Consider the following 26661-nt stretch of genomic DNA (forward strand, 5'->3'; position numbering starts at 1 on the left):
ATCATCCTTTCAGCAAACTGATTTTCTAGGAAAAAGTTAAGAAAATCATTGTCCCAAAAGAAGATTTATCAGAATAAGAGATTTTACATTATGATCTATTTATCAGAATAAGAGACTTTACATTATGATCTTTTACCAGGCTAATCTTGTACATAGAGTGATCACACACAATGCACCATCATATAAAATGCCTTTCATAAACATTATTATATATATTTTTAAAAATGCAGAGCACCAAAAGGCTCCAAAGAGTAAAACCTACTATACCAGCCATGGTAAAAATACGTTAAGAGAACAACATGGTGTGTTCTGGGAAAATGTGGGCACCCCTCAAACTACAGCAGCAGAGAAAAGAGCAAACAAAAAGCATACAGAGAAAGTTAGATCAGCTCTACATGCAGCAAAGCATTCTCCAAGTCTTACTGCACAAAAAGCCAGGAAGAAGTAGGACCCAAAGCAGCACAAACAAGGCTAGCACCCTCCCCACATCTATTATTAGTTCTGAAATACTTAACAGCACTGGCTTCTTGCATGAAAAGAATGGAGTTAGTATATAGTCCACAGCTATGGACTAGCAAAGGTCTGACTTGTATGCTAACTCATTGTTCAGCAAGCCATCGCTAAATAGGAACTGCTCCAGCATTTAAATTTTGTGTATTGTTCTTTCACATCAAAACGATTCAGTGTGCTACACAGCATAAAAAAGTTACTAAACCCATTCAATAAAATCCTGATTCTGTAAAGTTCATAAACAGATAACACTGCTTACAGTAATAATTGTCATGTGTTTGAACTGTTGAGGCCTTTGTCCCGCATTCTGTTGACAAAAGTTCCACTTGTTTTAATTCTAAAGACAATGTCTCACTAAAGCAATCATGTCCATTTGGATATAGGATGGGAGGAGACTAAGAGCCTGTTGCTTTAAACTGAAAAAAACCTCACAGCTTTTCCCAGGAACTAAAATACATTTGTAAATATGATATGTATATGCAGAGATAACTTTCAGCCCATGGTTATCCAGAGATAACTTTCAGCTGCTTAATAAGAAAATTCTAAAACCAGATTATACTGGGGAAAAAAGAATTAGAGGTGGAATTGTTGATACAGCCTTATACTAAGCTGAAAACTTTATTGATGCTGCTAATATTTGTACTTCCTTTACATTTCACAGTCCACTTTTCTCTCATTGATTCTGTCATTTCCCTGCCTATTTCCTCATAAAATGTATCTATTCAGGATAGCAGCAGTCCTGGATCTCCTGAAGCAGAACAGTTATTCCCTCCCCCAGATCAAGATCTTCTGCCCCTGGGAAGATCATTGCTACTAGTGGGCCACTTTGTTTTCTGCATTTTATTCAGCTCCTGGGGAGAGTCGAACCCTTCCCTTAGCCCTCAGCAAGACAAGATAAACTACAGATTTGGGTAGGGAACGAGTTGCCATTTGTCTGAGAGACAACTAGTTAGTGTGCAGCAAATGTTATTGTTGTTTCTTTCCTCTTATCCCCCCCAAACATCTGAGAGCAGTGGAGGGCATTCTGGAGCAACTTAACAAGTGCCTTCTGGTCTCACGGCAAGCACCGCGGCCAGCCTGCCTGGGACAGATACGGATATACAACAAGGGACTGAGGCAGGACGAGCCGGCACTGCCGAGGTGCTCCCCAGAGGCGCACGGTCCCGATCCGCCGAGCGGAGCCACGGCCAGAGAGAGCCCCGGTGGCGAGGCCGACAGGCACGGCGCGGGCAGCCCCACCGCAGGCCGGACACTGTAAACAGCCCCGTCTACAAACAGCCCCTTTCAAAAACAATCCCAGAAGCGCCAAAGAGCCTCTGCCCACACGCAGGGGCTCTCTTCGCCCGCGGCTGGGGAAGGCCAGCCCTGTATCCCCGGCACGGCCCCGCGGTGCCCGAGGGGCGCCCGTGCTGCCCCGCAGGCGGCGGGGGCTGGGGAGAGGCTTCCACCTACGGGAAGGTCCGCTCGCTACAGGACGCCGGGCACCAGCACTCGGCGACACCTGCTCCGTCTTCCCACCCCACCCCCCCCCCACGCGCCACCACACCGGCCCGGGGCACCAGGCCGCTCGCCACCGGCGGCCCCCCCTCTCGGCGGGCGCGCAGCAAGGGGCAGGCGGTAACCCCCGCCCCACCGGCCCATACCTCGGCTAAGATCGAGGGGGACGTTCTCCTCACCGCTATCGTTTCGACCTGCGGGGACAGGTGAGAGAAGCGCGTTAGGCTAGCGGGGAGGAAGGAACCGAAGAAAGAGAAGGGAACAGAGGGGACGGCTGGATACCGGCGTAGGGCAAGAGTCGCCGGGGGAGGGTAGAGAAAGCAGCCTACTGCAGCGGCCTTCCCAAGCCCCTTACCTCGAATACGGAGGTGCCTTAACGAGCGGGCGCGGAGACTCACCGCCATGTTTAAGGCCCCACAGTCACAACACCGGAAACCTCGCCCACTCTCGCGAGGAGAAACCCGCGGAGCTGCCGCCACGGTTAGCACTCCCTCCCCTGTCCTGTAGTCGCACCACCGGCGGGAGGAGCGTGGGGGTGGCGGCTGAGACGAGGCTGAGCAGCCGTTGCCGTCCCCGAGAGGCCCTGCTTGGCCGCGGCCCCTCTTCCTTGTCGAAGCGGTGGCTGTGACCCCAGGGCCACTCGGCGCGGGGGGGGACGGGCAGCGGCGGCCTCAAGTACTAGAGGGCGGGTGAGGGCTGCTGCTTTTCGGGCTCCCTGGAGCGGCGGTGTAGGGCTCTGCCTGCCAAGCGCAACATCTGGGTCACGCCTGGGTGGCGCCCACCCCGCCGCACAGAGGTGCTGGAAGCGTGACCTAGGGAGAAGCAGCGGTGTCCTCAGAGCCGTGCGATCCCAAGGGCCGCGTCCGCCGCCGGGGTTCGCTGCGGGGCTTCGGCGCGGTAATACTTCTCCGCAGGCGCCTCCGGTAGCTCTGCCCCAAGAGGCCAAAGTCGAGGGGAGAGGAGGGTGGTGGGGCGAAGGGGCATCCGAGGGGCTTCCCCTCCGCCCCCGCTCCGTGTCGGTGCGCCGGCTTCGGTCGCAGGCGTACGCTCCGCCAGAAAACGTGGCAAAATGTCGTCTTTGCCTGAAGAGCTTGTGCTGCTGGGAACTGACTTCCTACATAACTGCTCTATCACCACATCTAAAGATTTTGGTCTGTCAAGTGAAGTTACTTTTTGTTTTGTTTTTATGACGTTTTCCCACTTACTTTTCCTTTTTTAAGCTGCACTTGCCTTGTGATGAGATGGTAATTCAAGTGGATACAGCATGACCGTTGGCATTATACACCGGATGTTTTCAGCGCTCCACTTTTTAATATGTGAAGTAATTAAAGAAAAAAATATATTTTAATTGCTTTCTTGATTTAGTCAGTGGGTCTCTCTGCAGGCTCAAGTGTTGATCTATTTTTTACATTGATGTTTGTTAAAATTACCTAATAAAATCAGTGTATGTATAAAAGAATTAACTCATAAAGGAAAAGAAGTTCCGCTACAAGAAACAGTATACTTGCATATACTTGCTCTTGTCCTTTTTTAGGCAAAAGTTTAAATAAGCAGATATACTTTGCATCGTGTCCTGAAGCTTCCAACAGCTGTAGCCAAGACAAGTTCTGTCACCCAGACTTCCCAAATTCTCAGGAACAAAACCTTCAAAAACCAGCAAATAATAATCAAATTGATGTGTAGAAGTAGCCAGGCATATAAAAATAGCTTCGCAAAGTCAGGTAATTGTTTTCCTGTTTTGCAGTCCATAATTTTCCACTTAGTTTTCCCTCTTCTCTAAGGGTAGTCTTTCAATTCAGATCCTGCATTACTCATAAAAATCTGATTTTATTAAGTATTCATGAATATTAAGTTTCATCTGAAAAACTGTAAATTAGTTTTTACACTGATTGTTTGCACTTCTAAAATGTTAATACTGATTTAGGAGATTAAAAATAATTATTTATAAAGCCAGAGTAGAAAAACAGTATCACTTTTAACTTTCTGGCATATCAGTTCATGACACACATATAAGACTCTTGTAATAGAATTATGTCAAGTATATTTAGATTAAAATACCATTTTCAGCAACTTTCCCATTTCAATTTTTGCTTATTAAATAAGAAACTAATGTTCTTGAAGAACCTCATGTTCTCAAAATGAGAAGCTCTAAATAATAATATCCCATCCATCCATAACACAGGACCAAAGCAAATCAAACTTCCTTAAATGATTTCATCAATATGCCTCAGAGCTGCCCTTTAAAATTTTATGTCCAGGGAACCCTTGACTTCCTGAATATGCCAAATTAAGTACTGCTTCTGGTAGTAATGTTGTATCCTGTTTACTACAAATTCTACTGGGACTAATTAATTTCACATAAGCTTTGAAGCACCACTAAGAGTTGGCCTGCTATTAAACTTCTGGATTGGATTTGAACCTGTAATCTGCATGTAAAATGCTTTGGACCTCATACTAAATGTGTCCTGGTTTCAGCTGGGATATGGTTAATTTTCTTCTTAGTAGCTGGTATAAGTGCTGTGTTTTGGGATTAGGATGAGAATAATGTTGATGATAACACACTGATGTTTTGGTTCTTTCTGAGCAGAGTTTACACTAGTCAAGGACTTTCCAGCTTCTTGTGCTCTGCCAGGTGCCCAAGAAGCTGGGAGGGAGCACAGCCAGGACAGCTGACCCAGACTGGCCAAAGGGCTATTCCATACCATATAGCATCATGCTCAGTATATAAACTGGGGGAAGTTGGCCAGGGGGCAGCGATCGCTGCTCAGGGATGAGCTGGGCATTGGTTGGTGGGTGGTGAGCGATTGCATCACTTGTTTTTCCTGGGTTTTGTTTCTCTCTCTCTTGTTTTCCTTTTCATTACATTATTATTATTACTACTACTATTATTATTACTATTCAATTATTAAACTGTTCTTATCTCAACCCATGAGTTTTCTTACTTTTGCTCTTCTGATTCTCTCCCCCATCCCACTGGGGGGGGGGAGGGTGAGCGAGCGGCTGTGTGGTGCTTGGTTGCCGACTGGGGCTAAACCACGACAAAATGCTAGTGGCATACAGCACTTATTTCTTCCTTATAGATACAAAGTCAGACAGACACAATGTATTTTAAAAGAACCAGAACAACTTCTTCCAACAAGGGATAGTAAGAAAGGAGTAATGTTTAAACTCTATGGTACTCTTTTGCCACTTTGTTCCTGCAGACACCCTTTAATAATAAAAATATTTCATTTAACTTGCTGGGCTCCAGTTTCCTCTTTCTTCCCCCCCCCCCCCCCCCCAGTTATATTTGAATTATGCAGACAAAATTTAGGTTATCTACCTCTGATAATGACACACAAAATAATGCAATAATGTCAGTTATAACTGGTAACCCACAAGGCTGCATTGAAGGTACTCTGGGGTGTAATTAATATTTTCCACAACTGAAAAAAAAAGAACATTAGATTTTTAAGCTTTTTGTTATGGTGAAATGGAAAGTAGCAAGTATGTGTTAGCCTTAACTACCACTTAGATATGTGGGAGCTTCCCACAAAAAAAAAAAAAAAAGCATGCCACAAAGTGATGGCCCTTAAAATGTCATGGCCATAATTGGTATGAGGAGTCCTCACCCTGTGAGAGTAAAGGACATTTTGGGATCTATTTTTGGAGCTTTTCCCCTGTTCTGTTCTCTCATTAAATGTGGGGAAAGAATCACAAAAGTTTAATTAAAAAATGATGAAGGTTCCTTACCTATCAAATTTTCTACACATTTTCATCAGCTACTATTTCTCCTGAGTACGCAGGAGGGGAGAAATGGGGGGGGAAGCAATTTTGTCCATTGGGAGGGGGGAAATTAATACCAAAGAGAAAATTAACTTCTTCACTGGTCTGATGGCTTGTCTGCGTCACAAATTACAGTTTATCCAGCATAAGGCAGCCTCTTTGATTTATTATTTTTGTCTTTCAGTGTCTAAATCAGTATAAATCAAAAAGCAATGAATCAAATCAAAGAAAAAATATTTTTATGGCCACATGGGGAATCAGACTAGTTCAATTTTACTTCTTAGTTTATAATTTTATGTGAATATAGCTTCTCTACATGGATAAGTAAATCTCCTAAAGCCAGGGACACAATGTGAAAGCAGAGTATCCTGTGAGCTGCTTGCATACTTGCTTTCCCACCTCCAATGCATGACTATGAGAACATAACAACAAACCTCCAGTGCCATCTGGAGGTTTGCAGAGGCAGGTTAATCTTGAAACTGTGTTAAAATATTTCTACATGTTCAGTGGTGGATAGGGGATTCTAAAGCTAAGCTACATTTTTGCCTGTGCATGCAAAGGACTCATGAAGAAACTGCTTGTTCCATCCTTTTCTATTTAGAAGATAATCCCTTTTGCCCCCTCACATGTGGGATTTTGCCAGTGACCACCTTTTTATACACTGAATAGGGTTTTGCAATATGCTATAGAGGATACTACTACACGAATTATAAATCTTCAAGATTTAAAATCTAATGAAGATCAAGGAGAAGAGCTTTCCATTTGTTTGGGGTCAAATGAAGAAATATGGGCATGAGGCACAAGCTAGGGGCAGAGCCTTAACTGGCTTAAATTGTTAGAACTCCATGGAAATGAATATGGATGTGCAATTTACACCAGCTGCAGCTTGCCCTTTATAGACACGTAGAAGGAGAAAAGATGTAAACTTGAATCAAGCTATGCAAATAAGAAGTTAGCCTGTTGAATTCAACTGAGCTACAGTGGTTTGTACTTGAGCATTTTATCTTACCCAATTGTATTTGTAACAGTCATCTTCCTTAATTTGCAATATCATAAAATTGGCTTTAAATAGACATTAAATCCTGAATGACAGTGGGACAAACAGGAAGAGGAAAAAATCTAGTTAATGAGATTAAAAGGTTTAAAAAACATCATTGCTGCTTTTGCTACTCAGTATTGTTAGCAAGAATTTTGTAATCATTCTATTTCTTTAATCTTTTTCTTCACATGAAGCCCATCAAACTACTTAGGAAAGGATAAGACATGAGCTCTATTTTCTGCAGTCAAGAAATATTGGCAATGGAGTTATAAAAAAAGGAAGGTATAACGAAACCATCACTGATTGAATGAAGTATCTTGGAAGTTGATCAGTGGCCAAATACGATAGATGAACTGGTCTGCACCAAAAATGACCAGATATTGGTTTGTCTATTTGATATTGCAAGAATCACTTGACCTAGTTTTTCTTATGTAAAAAAATCTTAGACTGTAAAAACATCTGGCTCAGCAGCAGCTCAGAGTCAGGTCAAGAACAGGTGCTGGTGGGCGTTTGGTTTAGAAGTTCTACAGTTTGAGACAATCAAATCCAGCTCATAAGCACTTTTTTAGCAGCTGGACAAACACATAAAATCAAATTAAGTTACTGGCAGCTCTGTACTACCAGCGGTCACTGAAGTAACACACAGGTACTAGAGCAGATCTGTACAATGTGTGGCCCATGGGCAGCCACGCACCGATATTCTCAGACCTCCAAGTGCTACACAGTGGGTGTAAAGTGGCAAGAGCCTACACACCTCATCTCCATCCAGTGATGCAGAGCAATTTGTGGGAGGATGCAGCTGCAGCTCAGGGCTTGTGTGCCTGTTTTTCAATGGAAGGCACTAGGATCTGCTAGGGAGAGGGTTGTGCTGCAAGATTAAAAAGGCTGAGTCTTCAGAGGATGCAGGAAAGGAAATGAGGGGGAAAAGGTGACCCTACTAGCTGCAGCTTAATCTACATAAATCAAAAGTCCTTTAATGAGCCGTTCTTGAGATTTGTGTTCTGTGTCTCTATAATACAGCAATGAGCAGAAATAGGAAAAGTCCTTCCTCCTGCGTATAAAACTAGCTGCCTCCTGGGAACCATGTCTCTTTGCCCTGGACCCTGCCAGAGGGTCTGAGAAAATGTGAACGTGGCCAGAGCTCTGTTGAAAACCTAGCAGAATTTGGGCTATCAGGAAGGATGGAGGACTTGAAACACAAGTGCAATGTGAAAGCATGGATATTGCATTTTACACACATCTGTTCCCTTGGGAATCCAGCTGGCTCACGGGGTCACTTGGGGAGGGCACTGGTGACATGGAGATCCTGTAAGTACATGCTGGGCCATCTTGGACAGCCTTACAGTGGTCCTGAGCCAAAACTGTCCAGTTTGGCCAATGTGGCAGTAGAGACCATCAGGGTCCGATGCCCAGGGATGTTTGTTCCCTGGCACTGTTTTAAGTGACTAGTATGGATGCAGCTATAGTGCCTAGGCTGCATTTGGTTATAGGCAAGGGGTGAATTGCCAAACTGCTCAGACTGGGACAGTGCAGAGAATGAGTCAAGCAAAGAGGACCCTAGTGTGTAAAGGCACCACTAGGTTTAGATGGATGCTGAATATTTTTTGTTGAACTTTTGAGCCATGTGTTAGCTTTTTGATTAACTCCTTTTGGTCTCATATTCACCAAGCAGCTTGTAGAAAAAGCAAGGGGCAATTTACAGTTTGCTCCCCAGGGAGGCTGTTTCCACTGGATTTGCTTTTTGGGGTGTAATTGCTCTCCTGGCTGATGTGGTATATTCCTAATATATTCCTATGATAGCCTTTTCAAATACAATCCAATAGGTGTATTTCTGCATATATTGTTATGGAAAAGGAGTTTATATATAACATTTTCAGTATCAATAATGCAGTTTGCAAAAGCAAAATGATTTGGCTAAAGAAAAAACAATTCCTAACAAAATTTTTAGCTCAGTAAACATCTTTTTCTGGAATTGCTCTGATTTTGGAAGATAGCATGATCTAAGTTAATTAATTAATATAGTACCCTTAAATCCAGCTAGAAATAAAAAAATATTAATAAAAACTTGAATTGATTGCAACTGGGAAAAATATTAATATTTCTTCAGTATCCAGTAATGGAAGAAATTAAAAAGTGAACATACAGTGCATGACAGAAAATTATGCAAGAGTAGCAATAAGTAGCATACTAAAGCAGCAACAACCAGCTGCAAAATAACAGAATGTCAAGTGATGCAACAAGTCTTCCTGATTAACTGGGCAGGTTGCTAACTAGATTGTTAATTAGTGCAACCTCACATTTAGGCACCCATTCATGTAAGATTTTTCACAACATTCTGCACTACATAATCCTACTGAAGCTGTGAAAAGCAACAGATGTTGAGTCTGCATATGGTTGGCATATTAATTAGACCTGAGGAAAAAAACACTTTAAAAAAACCACAGCTGTTAAGTATTTCAGTCCAAATAAACTCCAGTAAGAGGGTTGAAGCTATATGTAAGGATAATTTATCATCATCTGATTTAAAATCCTTATGGCAGCAGAAACTTTTTTTTTAAGTCTTCATGGTCCTTTTTTTGAAACTGAAGAAGCCCATTAACATTTTCTTTGGGCACTGGCTAACGTTTTAATAGCAATACTGTTATACATCATGGTATCCATACTGAAATATTTGAATTTCTGAGATGCTCAGCAGTCAGTGGATATCATCAGAACAGGCTTTAGTCTCTTACATGGCTGGTAGCAAGTAGCTTGCTATGAACATTCCTGGCAGTACGGAAAGGAGCAGAAAAAGGAACGGGATAGAAAAGATTTTTTATGTTTTATTTAGTTTAAGCTGCTGGTAGTAAAATTTACTTACATATAGCATCCCAACTTAAGTACTGAAAAAATCTCCACCAAATACTGAGGGCAGAAGGAAGGTATGTTTGGCCTAATTTAAATGCTATGGGATAAACAGCGTAGAATGCAAAATACAAGAATTGTAAGTCTTCTCAGTGGTTGAGTGAGTCATAAAACCTCTGCTGGTGTCACCCACAGAGTTAGAAATCTTGCACAAAAAATGGGCATTTAAACAGAGCAGCTTTTAAAAATGAGATAAAAATGAAAGTGCCAGGGGCAGGAATGCAGAAGTAGGGGAAAAGTTTAAAAGGATGAAAAGAGAAAGGAACAAGGAAGCAGAAAAGCAAAGGACAGAACACCATGGTCAGAGGATCAAGGAAAAGAGGAATAATTATAGGGAACAGGAAGTAATCGAGAAAGCAAGTAGAAGAGTACAGAGAACATCTCAGGCGGTGAAAGGAGGCAATGACAACAAAAAAAAAGGATGTCTTTGGATCAATACAGAAGAAGAAACTGGGCTTACCTGTGTGAGCTGGAAAGTGTGTGATGGCATCATTCAGGGCAGGAGAACATGAAAGAAGCTGAGATGCAGAGAAGGGAAGGGAGCTTGGCAGGGTGTCCCTTCTGTCAGCAAGAAAAGGGGACGGGAGCCCCGAATTCTGTGTCTGTGTTTTGTGTACATTTTCCACCTGAAGTACACCCACATGCAAATGAAGGAGCAGGCAGCTTTTCCTGCTAAGAACCTGAAAATCAGGAATCAGGCCAAAAAAAGAATTAAAAGGCAGGAAAAAAAGGCAGTGCTGATTTTTCTTTTCTTTGTCTGTCTCATGATGCTTGAGCTGTAGGATTTGGTGATACTACTGAAGTAACACAAATCGCAGAGTGTTTCTTAAAACCCTTGATATCCATCTAATTCACATTTCATTCACATTCATGTTGACATTTTGCATACTTCCTTTCTGCCTAACAGTGAACATTTTAAGTTTAAGCAATATTTCTGTGTCTATGCATTAAGAAAGAAAATAAACATAGTTTCCTATATTCTTTTCAACAAGGCCCACAATATAAAAAGCTTCAAGCAAGAAACTATACATTTAATAACAGCTTAAATCTCTCTCTCAAAGTGCTTTAGAAGGCGGCAAATAGAGATAATTTAACAAATACTACATATGTTCAGGAGCCAGCTAGCTAGAATGAAACACAGAGAAGAAAGGCTTTGTGAGATCATTGTAATTTTGCTCCACCCAGGCAAAGAAGGGGACCTGGGGCTACCACGCTGCTGCTCTGCACAAGGTTAGGACATGTTGCAGTGGCATTCTGCAGTACCGTGGCTAACCTGAGTGGCATGGAAATATCTTCCAGCTGGCTTGGATGCTGGAAACTGCTTAGAATGACCCTTCAGCTGGACTACTACCTTGTTTCTTAGACAGGTAGTCGAGATGGAGTGCTACGCTGCTATTCTGTGTGAATGGCTTCTGATAAATAAGTTAATTCTTTCAGAACTGGTTTGGGTGTCTCAGCCTGGCATATCCCCAGACCATCTACACATAAGTGTTTAATTCTGGCAAAAACCATAGACTCAAAACCATGCCAACAAACTTCTTGTCAACATGGGAGCTGGGAGACAGCAAATGATGTAAATGGAGGGAATAATGTAGACCATTCAATTCTAAAATTTGTCCCCAGTTTTTATTAAGTTTCAGAATATCATCTTGTTGTGGTTTAACCCCAGCTAGCAACTAAGCACCACACAGCCACTCGCTCACTCCCCCCCACTGGTGGGATGGGGGAGAGAATCGGAAGGGTAAAAGTGAGAAAACTCATGGGTTGAGATGAAGACAGTTTAATAGGTAAAGCAAAAGCCACGCACGCAAGCAAAGCAAAGCAAGGAATTCATTCACTACTTCCCATCGGCAGGCAGGTGTTCAGCCATCCCCAGGAAAGCAGGGCTCCATCATGCGTAACGGTTACTTGGGAAGACAAAAGCCATCACACCAAATGCCCCCCCCTTCCTTCTTCTTCCCCCAGCTTATATACTGAGCATGACATCATATGGTATGGAATAGCCCTTGGGCCAGTCTGGGTCAGCTGTCCTGGCTGTGCTCCCTCCCAGCTTCTTATGCACCTGGCAGAGCACGAGAAGCTAAAAAGTCCTTGACTAGTGTAAACTCTACTCAGCAAGAACCAAAAATCAGTGCGTTATCAACATTGTTCTCATCCTAAATCCAAACCACCAGCACTATACCAGCTACTAAGAAGAAAACTAACTATCCCAGCTGAAACCAGGACACCAGTGCAAACTCTACTCAGCAACAACCAAAACATCAGTGTGTTATCAACATCATTCTCATCCCAAATCCAAAACACAGCACCATACCAGCTACTAAGAAGAAAATTAACTCTATCCCAGCTGAAACCAGGACACATCTAAACTATTATTTAAATTAAATTTTAATCAGTATCCCCTATATGCCCCCTTTTTATTACTGTAAACATGGTGTATTTAAAAGATACACTTTGGATGCTAATACTTTTTAAACACAAGTGTTTTCTCTCTTCTCTTTATGTTTAACCACAAGTAGAGGCAAAGAAGAGGAAGAGAAAATAGTGAGAGTCCTAATCTAGGAAAGCACTAAAAATATCATTAATCTAGCTTTAGCAATTTGGTTTTGTACCCAGAATTAATGGATATGTTCCACAAATTGTCCTCTGTTAGTGCCTTCCTTTCATACATTAAAAAAAGGAATAAAATATTTTCCTGTTTCACAAGATAAATCCATTCCTATTCATGGGAATCTGATATATCATTGTGATGAATGCCATGAGAAACTAATAGTTCTGGGTGCAGCATAGGCTTGGGAAGGTTTGCACTAAATAAAGGAGTGGCCAGAAACTGAATGAACAGGGCTGAACAACTGCCTTTTCTGTTATCTCTCATTCAGCACTAAATGAGGCAGGGATCCTGTGGGAAAAAATACTGAGCCATCATTGAATTATAGACTGCACACACATTTAAAGATGCGTCCACACAAGGAAGCAGAACTGAGGCTGTGCAAATACAAACTCATTTCTTGCACCTCCTAGCATTTGAGTGTTTCATTCTCTAGTGAAGCTACATGTAAAAGCTTTTCCATGTAGGATGGTCTGGGGCTGCTATGCAGAAGTCATAAGGGTACCCTTTTATGGGTCCATTAGTTTCCACAGAAGTTGTCTTATTTGACATAAAATACACACACATACACAGAGACACACATATGCGTACACACACATGCTTACACCTATATCTGTCATGAAGTAATGTAGTGGTAAGGGCTAATCTAATTCACACAGTGAATCTAGGTTCCTCCACTGAATTTCCTTCCCCTTACTAAAGCACTGATCTTCACAGATGAGGTGGATTATGCAACAAGATCGCACACAGAGGAGGGTTTTGTTTCCACCGTGGGAGGAGTAGCCAAGGGATCTGCAATTATGTGGATCGAGAATATAAACCTCTTACACAGGAATGCACAGGAGATCAGCTGCGTTCCTGCAGTCCAGAGTGTGCGGTAACAGCAGAGAAATGCTCTAAAGCTCCTGAATTAGAGAAGACTTTTTTGCCCTCCCAGTTTTTGTTTTGCTTAGTCTGTTTACTGGGACAGCGATCTTTTCTTTCTTTATGACTTTTTAAAGTTAATAGAATAAATTACAGGTGAGAAACCCTTAAAATACAGTCTTTATTAAACTGCCTAAGTATAGATTTTCCCATCTGGAAGTCTTTCTGTTTACATTTCACTTTCTGAATAGTAATTACTGACAAACAAATGCCACATTGTAGTCATGCTGCCATTGCAGCAATAATAAAGTTGATTTTCACTGTCTGTTGCTTGGTGATAATTTTCAGAAGTTATTTTTCAGCTACTGCTGTTCTACTTTGGCAGAAGATGGTATAACCACATTTCTTGTGAGAAAGCACACTTTTATTCAGAAGAAAGAAAAAAATTGTATCCAGTGAAAGGCATTGATAAAATAATAAAAAGAAAAAATATGAGATACCAGTAATTTTTCAGTGTGTAGTACCTTACATTTCAACATCTTGTAACAATCACATTATATTTGATCTGTGAAAACAATGCACAGATTTTTAGCTTAAGGTATCTTATGATTATTTCTTATGGTGATTTAATGTCTCATAAGACCAATACTGTCAGTATAATCAGTAAGGAAACACAGTACCTACATCACATCAAAGTTAAGAAAATGGAAAAGCTATTCAAAATATATAAAAAAAAAATTTCTCAAAGAATAAAATTCACATCTGTGCAGGGGGACAAAAGAGATTTGTGTTCTACTGAAGTCCTTTAATATAAGATAAAGTATATACAAAAGGAAAGATCCTTTGTTGGAAATGCTATGTTACTGCAACACATGAAGTTCTACTATCAGTTAAAACTAAAACAAGACTGGGCTTATATGTTGGAATTTAACACAAACTCTTTTTGAGATAATTAACTGTGTAAAGCATGAAAATATTTATCGTATTGTTAACTGACAAGTGGTTGTGTATTTCTAAATGTCTGAGGTCCCTCTCAGTTCTTTGGCATATCACTAATTTGATGCAGATACCCTCTTGAATGCCCCTGAAAAATAAATAAACCACCATCTACATAGCCAAATAGCCAGACACATTCATTGTACTTTATATAGAATCATAGAATCATAGAACCATTAAGGTTGGAAAAGACCCTTAAGATCATCAAGTCCAACCGTTAACCTATCACTGCCAAGTCCACCACTAAACCATGTCCCTAAGCACCACGTCTGTCCATCTTTTAAATACCTCCAGGGATGGGGACTCAACCACTTCCCTGGGCAGCCTGTGCCAGTGCCTGACTACTCTTTCAGTGAAGAAGATATAAGGTCATGTTTTAAATTTGGGTGCTGGTGCTGATGTTTACATATAAAATTGGTATTTGTGTGCCTGGATGCTGGTTTGAATAGCAAATATAGAACTGGAAACTCAAGTTTGCATATAGCTTTTCAATGTGTTATCAGTGATTTTAAATACAGTATAAAATAGCTTACAGGCTATTATCTCTACAGTTAATTTTATGTTTGATATCCCCATAGCATTATATCTCCTTAGAGATTTACTGTATTTTGAACCATCAATAAAAGGCACTTGTGTAAGATGAAATCTCAGCTCCACTGGAGGTAAGACCAAAACTCACTGACTTCAACAGAGCCAAAATTTCTTTATGTTTATAAGCTAAACTTGCTAGCTTGCTACATTGCACTGGTTTGCACAGTGTACCTTACTTCCCTTGAGGATTATAGGAGACTTGATTATCAAGAGGAGTTGCTTGCACTGATCCAGCCACATTGGTTGTTACAGGTTTTTGATTATCTTGCATTACAGCAAAAGCATCACACATTACAAATACATGTTCCATTTTCTGCACATGCTCACCCTCTTTATTGGGTGTTCACTGAAAACTTCTTTTGATTTCCAGTGAGTTCTGATATATAAGTAAGTGCAAAGTAATATTTATTATTATGATTCATCTGTTCATTTTACTTTGTTTTGCTACTTGCTCATTCAGATAATAGCATCACCTATGATCTTTAGGGATAAATGTTGTTTCTACAATGGATAAGCATGGAAATGTTTAATTTATATACTCTCATTTAGCCAAGTCCAGTGTAAAAAATAATACTTAGAAGAAAAAGATAGCATTGAAATGGTGTGATAAATATATACATATATTTAATCTAGAAGTTATTTCCAACCAGTTTATCATAAGTTTATAGGTCTGTTTTAATGCCTAAATCACTATAGTGATGACAACAACATATCTTCAAACTAAACAGAAATTAAATCTTAACCTAAACATTCTGAATATAATTCAAGCAACATTATACTATAAAGTAGACTCTTCTATGGTTTATATCTCAGAGTGCTGTATGTAACACATATAACTTATTGTTACTGTTTTACTATTAATATTAGTCAAAAAGTACTTACAAAATGGTCAAGTAAATTTTAGAAAATGGTATTCTATCACTAGTACAATGTAGAAAAACAAACTTCAGCAATAACAGTACATGGCTGTACATGTCAGTGTAGCTAAAGCTATTACCGTTGGAATGGCAGGTCAGCAATGTATTGTCTTCTCTGATGCCCACTTTTGATTTCCTGTTTTCACAACAGGATGTTACGACCAAAGGAGGCATTTCTTTTCAGGATGCTATCCTCCCCGGAGTGGCACTCTGGTGTTTAATAGACCCAAACCAGAGTAAAACCTGTTCCCAGGGTTTGTTGTCCTCTGTATCCTTCATAGACCTGAACTGGCCTCTTTGGGTATAGCTAATTGAAGAACTGTTTTTACATGGACTGTCACAAATGTGGAAAGGAAGTGGAAAATTATAACCTTAACTTTAGCTCATATTCCCTGAATTTTAATTGCTCTGATAAATGGCAATAAGAATGTCATATACAAAGCAACTGATGACAAAACCCTGAAATCTTATAAAAGGTTAAGCGAATGTTGTACATTTAGAAGAGTGTAACCGATTAACTTGTAATCAGTTTTAGTGACTTCTCTTGCTTTGACAATTAGGAAGTCCAAAATAGATTTTGGTCTTCAATGAAGCTCTTACTTGCATAGAATTCTGCATCAGTCATTATCATAGATGCAATCCAAAATGAAAATAAAATGCAAAAATATTAGTATTGTGTAGTACTTTGACTCAAGGATAAAGTTATTTGTTGTAATTGAATATAGTAATTGTATTGTTTGAAATGTTCAACATACCATCACCAATATCATTGTAAATCTCTCCATCACTGTTAGTTAGAAAAAGAGAAAAATAATGTATTTAAAAATTGAGACATCAGATATATATTACTATTTGCATGCAGATACAAAATAGTGTAGCAGTATGGTGCAGACATGCTATCAAGCAATTCATTTCCTAATTTGAAAAGTGCAACCTTTGTGGCAACAGAACAGTGTTGAGCAAGATGGTCAGGTCAAAGGATTTTCAGTGAAGGGTAGAGCTGGATACATTTCTTTCTCATGTGAAAGGCTTGCTTTATTAAAAGGTGGGGTTTTTTAATTAAGTTTTAAAGTAGCTATTCTAGCAAACTCATAGAGACATTTTCATAAAAAATTAAATATTTACTGAATTTTTAAAATCAAAACCAGAAAAGGTGAGTAAAAAAAATCAGTATGCCCTTGAAATTCTTATTTGTTTCTGTACTTGGCAATGCCATAATAGTTTTGGAGGAGCAGCTTTTTAGATAATGAATTTAGGTAATGTCTATAAATGATACATGCTCCATGAGTAGGAATTTTCAAAATATGTCACTTAGATACATGAACAGCCCCATGGAAGCCAATAAGGCTATTTATATATATATGTTAAGCATGTGTATAAGTGTTTGCAGGCCTGAATTCTAAAAATGACATCTGATTTGATATTTAAGGATCTAACATAAAGCCCATTGAAGGAAATGGAAAGGCTTTGTCTGACGAGGGTTTTGGGTTAGAACCTAAATACTGAACTCCACGCAATTATTTGGAGCAACACTGAGCCAAATCTGCTCAATCCCAATAAGACTGAAATAAAAATAAACCTAAAGAAAAATTGGTCCATTTTAGTTAAACATTTGAAAATGGCATCAATACACTTAATCACATTAATGTGCAGTTCAGTAACATATTCTAGTACCAATAATACTTATGTCATTTTTCATGGTTTAAACCAGAATTTATGGTTAAGCAATGAGGAATGGGGCCCTGGAAAATTTCCAGCATGGATATATGACGCGACTAATTCTTGAGAAATCTAAACTCCATTAAAATACCTCAATTTACAGAACTAGAATGACATACTAAAATAACTACATTTCACTTTTATTTAACAAACAGTTTAGAACAAAATTGAGTGTTAAAACAAATTTTTCAAAAGGATCACTTTGTACTTACTTCTCAACTAAATTGCTTCTCAGAACATAGCCATCTGTAAAATTGAAATATATATGTATTTAAGTTAAACCAAAATATTCATGTTATTTATTTCTTCTGTTGCTAGCATTAGTGAAATGCAGTTTTTCTCTTTTAGATATTTCAGACAGAAAGATGTATAGATGGATAAAAATGTACAATGGATATGTACTCATGGAAAATTTTGATATGTCTAATTTTAGTTTTAATTATTCTTATCTACTTGTTTAGTATAACATGGTGCCTTAGATAGGGAATCAGAATATTACAGTAGCTCCAGTCAGATGTCTAATGTGTCAGGTTCTTTACATATTCATACAATGTAATTTCTCTTGTTTCATTGCAATAGTTTCTATTGTGTACAAAACTAGTGCTGAAAGGAGAAAAATAGTAATACAATGTTGTGGTTTAACCCCAGTCGGCAACTAAGCACCACACAGCTGCTCGCTCACCCTCCCCCCTCCACAGTGGGATGGAGGAGAGAATTAGAAAAAAAAGTAAAACCTATGGGTTGAGATAAAGACAGTTTAATAGGACAGCAGAGGAAGAGATAATAATAATAATAATAATAATAATGATGATGATGATGATGATGATAAAAGAATATACAAAACAAGTGATGCACAATGCGATTGCTCACCACCCGCTGATCAATGCCCTTCCTGTCCCCGAGCAGCGATCGCTGCCCCCTGGCTGAATCCCCCCAGCTTATATACTGAGCATGCCATCATATGGTATGGAACAGCCCTTTGGCCAGTCTGGGTCAGCTGTCCTGGCTGTGCCCCCTCCCAGCTTCTTGTGCACCTGGCAGAGCATGGGAAGCTGAGAAGTCCTTGACTAGTGTAAGCACTACTCAGCAACAACTACAACATCAGTGTGTTATCAACATTATTCTCATCCTAATCCCAAAACACAGCACTATACCAGCTACTAGGAAGGAAATTAACTCTATCCCAGCTGAAACCAGGACATACAATTTATGCAAGATTATGTTTTCATCTTATATTTTAGTTTTCTGGTTGCATGAGAGGGGTGTGAAACAATAGCTAATAACACAAAATATAGCACAGTTCACAAAATATAGCACAAAAATGTGGTATAATAATAACCACATAATAATATTTATAATAATAAATCGCAAACATATGTATAGTTACAGGGACAAAAATGTCTTTCAAGACATATACACCAATTAATTATCATTAATTGTAATTGTTTAAATTTTTTTAACTGTATCATATTGATAAGAACTCTTTATACAAGACAATGGAAATACCTTAGAGAAGCTACTCACTGGTGAATTATTCTGTTACTCTGTTGCATTACTAATGAAATCAGATAAAACTACACATATTCTTCTTCGATATATTTAATGTCTTGAAAAACATTACTTGCTGTCTTTGGTAAAAGATATCTACTGAAATACTTGTCAATTGATATAACATATACAAGCAAAGAGAAAGCCATAACGATAATTACATATTTGTAGGTAAACATTAGTATTTTTGTACAAAACTAGGACAGTTTTAAAGGAGAAATGTGATCTTGTGTTATATGTTAAATTACTATATGTTTCCTTCTTTTATTCATTAGGAGGCTTAAATGGTCACACTAAAATTACAGTTTTTTAGTAATTCATACACTACCATATTGATAGGTTTTAGAATAAATTTATTAGCTTTACTTGTAAAGCTCCTTTGCATTCTTGGAGCTGCTACTGCTCCATGTACTTAGAGGAACCATTAAATAGTACAGAAAGTATCAGTTTTCTGCTAGTATTTCTGGTGGTGATTCTTCATGTCAGTCTATCTGAATCCACAGATCGTACTGTTTTACCTAAAGGAATTATTTCCTCCTTCACATGAACTTTTCTTTTCTGATACACAAGACATGAAAGTTTTTTGTTGTTGTCCCTAGTTTTATTCTAACAGAAATTGCCCTTTACAAGATCTGTAACTTTACTAGTAGGGGAAACCTTCCCTTGTAAATTGGCATCAGACACAATGAGCTAGTACTGTTCCCAAAAGCTGCTGAATTATCAGAGTCTTCAGCTGGCCAATGTTTTGAAATATATAAATGCCCTATGATTCCTATATGGAATACTGGAAAAGTTATATGTCACGAATAATATCCCAAATAGTCCTCCAAATAGTAATAAGTAACTAATTCTTATATACAGCTTGTCTTCATAAAGAAACATTTGCATAATTCATTTTAACTTGGGGTATTTCCATCTTAAAATAGGTAGATATCAGATATTGCTATAAATCTCAAATGTAAATAAGTTTTTTTTCCATAATATGCTATATTAATTGCTAATCATAAAAAGTAGAACAAATTAGCGATTTGCTCTGTGAAGGCCATAATACATGAAAAACACTGCATTTTTAAAGAAAACTTCTGTCTTGTGCTAGAGCTGAAGGTTGCCTGAAAGGCATTAATTTCATGTGATAATATTTTATTTGACTCTAATCTGCTTTAGCTTCTGTTTAAGACTTAACAGTTACATGAATGCAGAGTGAAAAATAACCTTCTTAGCCCTCTATATAAACCAATGTGTTAGCTAAAGCCTCTATGAGTTCAATAACTATTTTAAATTAATCATCAAACCACAATGCACTCTCTGTAAGAAAGTTAACAATTAATTTACCAGTTTTCTTATTTTGAATGGTATCTGAAACTTGCAATCATTACAGTTATCCTTTGAGAAAAATGATACAAGCTCTTGTCGCTAAGAAAATGAAAAAAAATAGTTCTACACATTTAATATTTGATTGCAGCTATATAAGATAAAATAGATGCTTAATTTGCCTGTATTTATATCTTCAGGATCATGAAGATTTGATACGTACATAAATTCTATTATAACTTTTGCCTACTAAAAATGTTAAACTGCAGGTAATCTTCAATAGTCAAAGAACCCAACGCTGCAGATTTTCAGTCACCTGCGTATTCTCTCAGGCTGAATGATAGTCAGTACACACAGGGAAAGCTCTGCCTATTCAGGATATTCTTAGCCTGGTTGTCTTTCCTCAGATTTTATTATCTGGGATAAAGGCGTGGAAATGGATTTTTTTTTTTTAAAGACATTATCTTTTTAAAATTCTCTTTAAGTAGAGTTCAATAATTTCCAGGAGTCCTGAAGTCTCACTGGGAATCATTTTAAATCATTTGGCTATTCTAGTCTCTGTTTCTTCTATTCATTTTCTCATGTAAATATACATGAATATACAGTCGCTGAGACGAGTAGCTCCGGTGCCGGCACGATCCGCAGCGGAGCGCTGTAGCACGGTGCACGGGGGGGTTTCCTGAACCGGGGAAACCCCAGGGGGAGCCGAGAGAGCCGCCAAGAGCCCGCAGCTCGCGCGACCCGGGCGGGGCCAGGAACAACGGCGGCCAAGCCCCCCCTACACGTATAAAAGAAGCCCTTGGGGAGTGTTAGGGACCAGGGCGGGTAAACAGGGCGCGGTGCAGGAAGGGCGCTGTAGCTCTGCCAGCTAGACCAGGGAGCAATGGTCTCCACCTGGCAAAAAGCCATGGCCTCTCTAAGCTCTGCACCCACCACGACTGAATACAGCTTCCCAGACAGAGCTCTGGTGGGAACATGCTGCCACCCAGGTGTCAGGCTGCAGGGTGTGCCCTACTCTTAGGCCAGTATCTGATGGCAGCAGTGAGCACACCTGTGGGAGGTGTGCGAGGTGTGCCCAGGTAGAGGAGCTCCTCTGCTTAGTGACAGAGCTCTGGGAGGAGGTGAGTAGACTGAGGAGTATCAGGGAGTGTAAGAGAGAGAGATTACTGGAATCGCACCCTACCTTCCCTGAGACAGGCCCAATAGACTGCCCAGGGAAGTGGAGCAATCACAGTCCCTGGAAGTATTCAAAAAACATGTGGATGTGGTGCTTAGGGACATGGTTTAGAGGTGGACCAGGCAGTTAGGTTAACAGTTGGACTTGATGATCTCAGAGGTCTTTTCCAACCTTAATGATTATATGATTCTAACAGGCAGACAGGACCCATGATATGGAGGATTCCCTATCTTCTCTCCGCCTGGCTGAACACAGTGACTTAAGGGATGGGGGCAATGGTGACAAGTTCCTGCCCAGTGCAGCAGATGTCTCCTCTGTGACTGCCCCACCTTCCCAGGTGCCCTTGCAAAACAGGTATGAAGCTCTGCAAGTAGAACCAAACAATGATGGGGATGATGGTACATCCAGCTCGTAGGTGTCGCCAAGGTTAAGTCAGCCTACACCCTGCATCAAAACAGCTTCCACAAAGAAAAAAAGATGATGGGTCATTGTCATAGGAGACTCTCTCTTGAGGGGAACAGAAGGCCCAATATGCAGACCAGACCCACTTTTTAGGGAAGTCTGCTGCCTCCCTGGGGCCCAGGTTAAAGATGTGAAGAGAAAACTTCCTACCCTGGTATGGCCCTCAGATTATTATCCATTATTGGTTTTTCAGGTAGGCAGCAATGAAGTTGCAACAAGAAGTCCAAGGGCAGTCAAGAGAGACTTCAGGGCCTTGGGATGACTGGTTAAGGGATCAGGAGCACAAGTAGTGTTCTCCTCTACCCTTCCAGTTGCAGGGAATGATGAGGGAAGATGCAGGAAGAGCCAGCAGATCAACACCAGGCTCCGAGCCTGGTGTCACCGGCAAGATTTTGGGTTTTTTGATCATGGGTTGGTCTACATGACACCAGGCCTGCTGGTGACAGATAGGGTACTGTGGGAATAAATGAGGCTGTGTTTGACTTTGACGAGATGCAGCTGTGCCCTTGAGGCTTGTTACAAACAAGTTTGCGAAAACTTAGAGGCAGCAAAGTAAGGATGTGATTAGATACGTTTCTGAAAGAGAAAAGTCACGTGCACCAACTTGAAGAACCAATAAGCAGCGCGGAAGAGATGCGTGAATGTAAGACAGTAGCCAATGAAATGGGTTTTGCTTGCTCGTGAACACTAGATCATATTATAAAAGGGATAGATTGTAAAAATAAAGTGTCTTTGCTTGTCTTTGCCTGAACTCATATGCGGAGTCCATGTCTCATTCCCTTCAGGGTACACCTGTCTCAAAGGGGGAAAAGGATCCTAGCACAGGAGTAAGCAGGGCTCAGTGAAAGAGCTTTAAACTAGATTGGAAGGGGGAAAGGAATAAACCCAGGCTTGCTGGAGATAAGCCTGGGGGCAGCACGCCAATATTTGAGGGATGGTGTGCTTGTGAGGTCCTTTGGTCTGCCATCTCAGTGGAGGTAGGGGATGGAGAGCCATGCAGCAGCAAAGACGCAAGGGCTATGGATGTGTTAGAAACCACAGAAGCACCTGAGAACGGTCACATAGGAACTAAGGCTTCCCCAGAAAAGGTGGTGGGATCAATGGCCCAACTGAAGTGCATCTACACCAATGCATGCAGCAGGGGCAACAAACAGGAGGAGCTGGAAGCCATTATGCAGCAGGAAATCTATGACATAGTTGCCATCATGGAAACATGGTGGGATGACTCGCACAACGGGAGTGGTGCAATGGATGGCTATAACCTCTTCAGAAGGGATAGGCAAGGAAGGAGAGGTGGTGGGGTAGCCCTGTATGTTAAGGAGTGTTTTGACTGTCTAGAGCTTAATGATGGTGACGATAGGGTTGAATGTTTATGGGTAAGAATGAGAGGGAAGGCCAACAAGGCAGATATCATGGTGGGAGTCTGTTATAGACCACCCAACCAGGACGAAGAGGCAGATGAAACATTCTATAAGCAGCTGGGAGAAGTCTCACAGTCCCTAGCCCTTGTTCTCATGGGGGACTTCAACTTACCTGATGTCCACTGGAAATACAATACAGCGGAGAGGAAACAGTCTAGGAGGTTACTGGAGTATGTGGGAGGTAACTTCCTGGCACAGCTGGTGAGGGAGCCAGCTAGGGAAGGTGCCCCGCTGGACCTCTTGTTTGCAAACAGACAAGGACTTGTGGGTGATGTGACAGTTGGAGGTTGTCTTGGGCATAGTGATCACGAAATGATAGAGTTTTCAATTCTTGGAGAAGTAAGGAGGGGTTCAGCAGAACTGCTACCTTGGACTTCCGGAGGGCAGACTTTGGCCTGTTCAGGAGCCTGGTTGACAGAGTCCCTTGGGAGGCAGTCCTGAAGGGCAAAGGAGTCCAGGAAGGCTGGATGTTATTCAAGAAGGAAATCTTAAAGGCACAGGAGCAGTCCATCCCCACGTGCTGAAAGATGAGCTGGTGGGGGAGAAGACTGGCCTGGCTGAACAGAGTGCTGTGGCTGGAACTCAAGAAAAAAAGGAGAGCTTACCACCTTTGGAAGAAGGGGCAGGTGACTCAGGAGGACTACAAGGATGTTGTGAGGTTATGCAGGGAGAAGATTAGAAGGGCCAAAGCCCAGCTGGAACTTAATCTGGCTACTGCCATAAAAGACAATAAAAAATGTTTCTACAAATACATCAGCAACAAAAGGAGGGCTAAGGAAAATCTCCATCCTTTATTGGATGCGGGGGGAAACATAGTGACAAAGGATGGGGAAAAGGCTGAGGTACTTAATGCCTTCTTTGCCTCAGTCTTTAATATTCAGACCAGTTGTTCTTGGGGTACCCAGCCCCCTGAGCTGGAAGACAGGGACAGGGAGCAGAATGAAGCCCCCATAATCCAAGGGGAAATAGTTAGTGACCTGCTACGCCACATAGACACACACACAAGTCTATGGGGCTGGATGGGATCCACCCAAGGGTACTGAGGGAGCTGGTGGAAGTGCTCACCAAGCCACTTTCCATCATCTATCAGCAGTCCTGGCTAAAAGGGGAGGTCCCAGATGACTGGAGGCTAGCAAACATGACAACTACAAGAAGGGCCAGACAGAGGATCCGGGGAACTACAGGCCTGTCAGCCTGACCTCAGTGATGGGGAAAGTTATGGAGCAGATCATCCTGAGTGCCATTACGCGGTACGTACGGGACAAGCAGGTGATCAGGCCCAGTCAGCATGGGTTTGTGAAAGGCAGGTTCTGCTTGAATAACCTGATCTCCTTCTATGATGTCGTGGTTTAACCCCAGCCAGCAACTAAGCACCACGCAGCCGCTCGCTCACTCCCCACCAGTGGGATGAGGGAGAGAATCAGAAGGGTAAAAGGGAGAAAACTCATGGGTTGAGATAAGAACAGTTTAATAATTGAAGTAAAATAAATTAGAACAGTTAAATAGGTAAAGCAAAAACCGTGCACGCAAACAAAACAAAACAAGGAATTCATTCACTACTTCCCATCGGCAGGCAGGTGTTCAGCCACCTCCATGCAAGCAGGGCTCCATCACATGTAACGGTTACTTGGGAAGACAAACGCCATCACGCCCAATGTCCCCCCTTCCTTCTTCTTCCCCCAGTTCATATACTGAGCATGATGTCATATGGTATGGAATAGCCCTTTGGCCAGTCTGGGTCAGCACCCCCCTGGCTGTGCTCCCTCCCAGCTTCTTGTGCCCCCGGCAGAGCAGGGGAAGCTGAAAAGTCCTTGACCAGTGTGAGCGCCACTTAGCACCTATTTAACAACAGCTTAGCACTACTTAGCAAGAACCAAAGCATCAGTGTATCATCGACATTGTTCTCATCCTCAACCCAAAAAACAGCCCCATACCGGCTACCAAGACGAAAATTAACTCTATCCCAGCTGAAACCAGGACAGTATCCACCTCTTATTCCATACCATTTACGTCATGCTCAGGTCCCACATTATCCAATACATCCTCATTAACCACCACCCCTGTTGTCCCAAAAGTGTCCATTGTGCTCGTTTAGTCCATGACTTTGGGCTCCACCTGTGATAGTGGTCACTCAGGACAGGGGAGGTGGTGAGGTGGTGTGTTGCATGGAGTTATTGGGCACCAAAGCCAGCTCAGGTCAGGTCACTGCTGCACTTGCAGTGCTTCTTGTAAGGCTTCTCCTCCATTGGTTCAGGTGGTTCCTGCTATGGTAATTCCTATAACATGCAACTCAGATCATGGGTTACAACAATTTAAGGGTATTATTTCCATCACAATCTCCACCCCTGGCCCCTTTGGGCTAGGTTGAACATTGCAATGAACTCCTCCCCTTACTCCTAGCCTGGCTAGCAACAAGGGGTTCCTGCTATAGTAATTCCCATAACATGCAACTCAAATCCCCGGTCACAACAATTTAAAGGTACTTCCATTACAGTCTCCACCCCTGGCCCCTTTGGGCCAGGTTATAGGGTTTAACACTGCAATGGAGTCCTCCCCTTGCCCCTGCTCCGGCGTGGGGTCCCTCCCATGGCACAGTCCTCCATGAACTTTTCTAACGTGAGTCCTTCCCACGGGCTGCAGTTCTTCACGAACTGCTCCAGCGTGGGTCCCCCACAGGGTCACAAGTCCTGCCAGCAAACCTGCTCCAGCGTGGGCTCTTCTCTCCACGGGTCCACAGGTCCTGCCAGGAGCCTGCTCCAGCACAGGCTTCCCATGGGGTCACAGCCTCCTTTGGGCATCCACCTGCTCTGGCATGGGGTCCTCCATGGGCTGCAGGTGGATCTCTGCTCCACCCTTAACTTCCATGGGCTGCTCTGACATGGGATTATCCACGTCCGCAGACACTTTGGGGTGTCGTGCTCCCGCATGGACTCGTCCACAGGTCACAGTCCCTTCGACTCGAGTTCACACTGGAGTTCCAGCCTGTCCAGTACAGCAGCACAGAAACAGCAGCGATGCCCTGGCCATCTGCCAGCCCGGGTACGTGGCCATTGCTGTTATCAAAATGTTCCCAGGTACAACACAGTAAGATGACTCTAACATACAGTAAGGCAAGCAAGCCCCATGGCAAGCACAGAAGCCTGCCGATTAACAGCTAAACAGCACTAACAGCTATAAATTCGATCTAGCGCATTCCAATTAAATCTGTTGTTATCTCGAACCCTTCGAGCCCCACATTGGGCGCCAAAAAAGGACTGTCGTGGTTTAACCCCAGCCAGCAACTAAGCACTATGCAGCCGCTCGCTCACTCCCCACCAGTGGGATGAGGGAGA

At 41.7% G+C, this 26661-nt stretch overlaps 2 protein-coding genes across 4 annotated transcripts in view; both read right to left on the bottom strand.

The window, feature by feature from the left end:
* Positions 1-2413, bottom strand: part of LOC309601683 (rapamycin-insensitive companion of mTOR-like) — an 88951-nt gene extending 86538 nt beyond the window's left edge. For all 3 annotated transcript variants that reach the window (XM_082334850.1, XM_082334849.1, XM_082334851.1), the window contains exons 1-2: positions 2363-2413; positions 2154-2201 (exon numbers count right to left, since the gene is read on the bottom strand). In XM_082334850.1, coding sequence (XP_082190976.1) covers positions 2154-2201; positions 2363-2411 — 97 coding nt within the window. In that variant the 5' untranslated portion in view covers positions 2412-2413. The remainder of the gene's footprint in view (positions 1-2153; positions 2202-2362) is intronic.
* Positions 2414-2841: 428 nt separating this feature from the next.
* Positions 2842-26661, bottom strand: part of LOC309601972 (FYN-binding protein 1-like) — a gene marked incomplete at its 3' end in the record, with an annotated part of 60541 nt that continues 36721 nt past the window's right edge. The window contains 4 exon segments of the mRNA XM_082335227.1: positions 2842-3160; positions 14951-15038; positions 16447-16478; positions 17623-17656. Coding sequence (XP_082191353.1) covers positions 2842-3160; positions 14951-15038; positions 16447-16478; positions 17623-17656 — 473 coding nt within the window.

This window comes from Platalea leucorodia (assembly GCF_965183815.1).
Source record: "Platalea leucorodia genome assembly, chromosome: W".
Lineage (NCBI taxonomy): Eukaryota > Metazoa > Chordata > Aves > Pelecaniformes > Threskiornithidae > Platalea > Platalea leucorodia.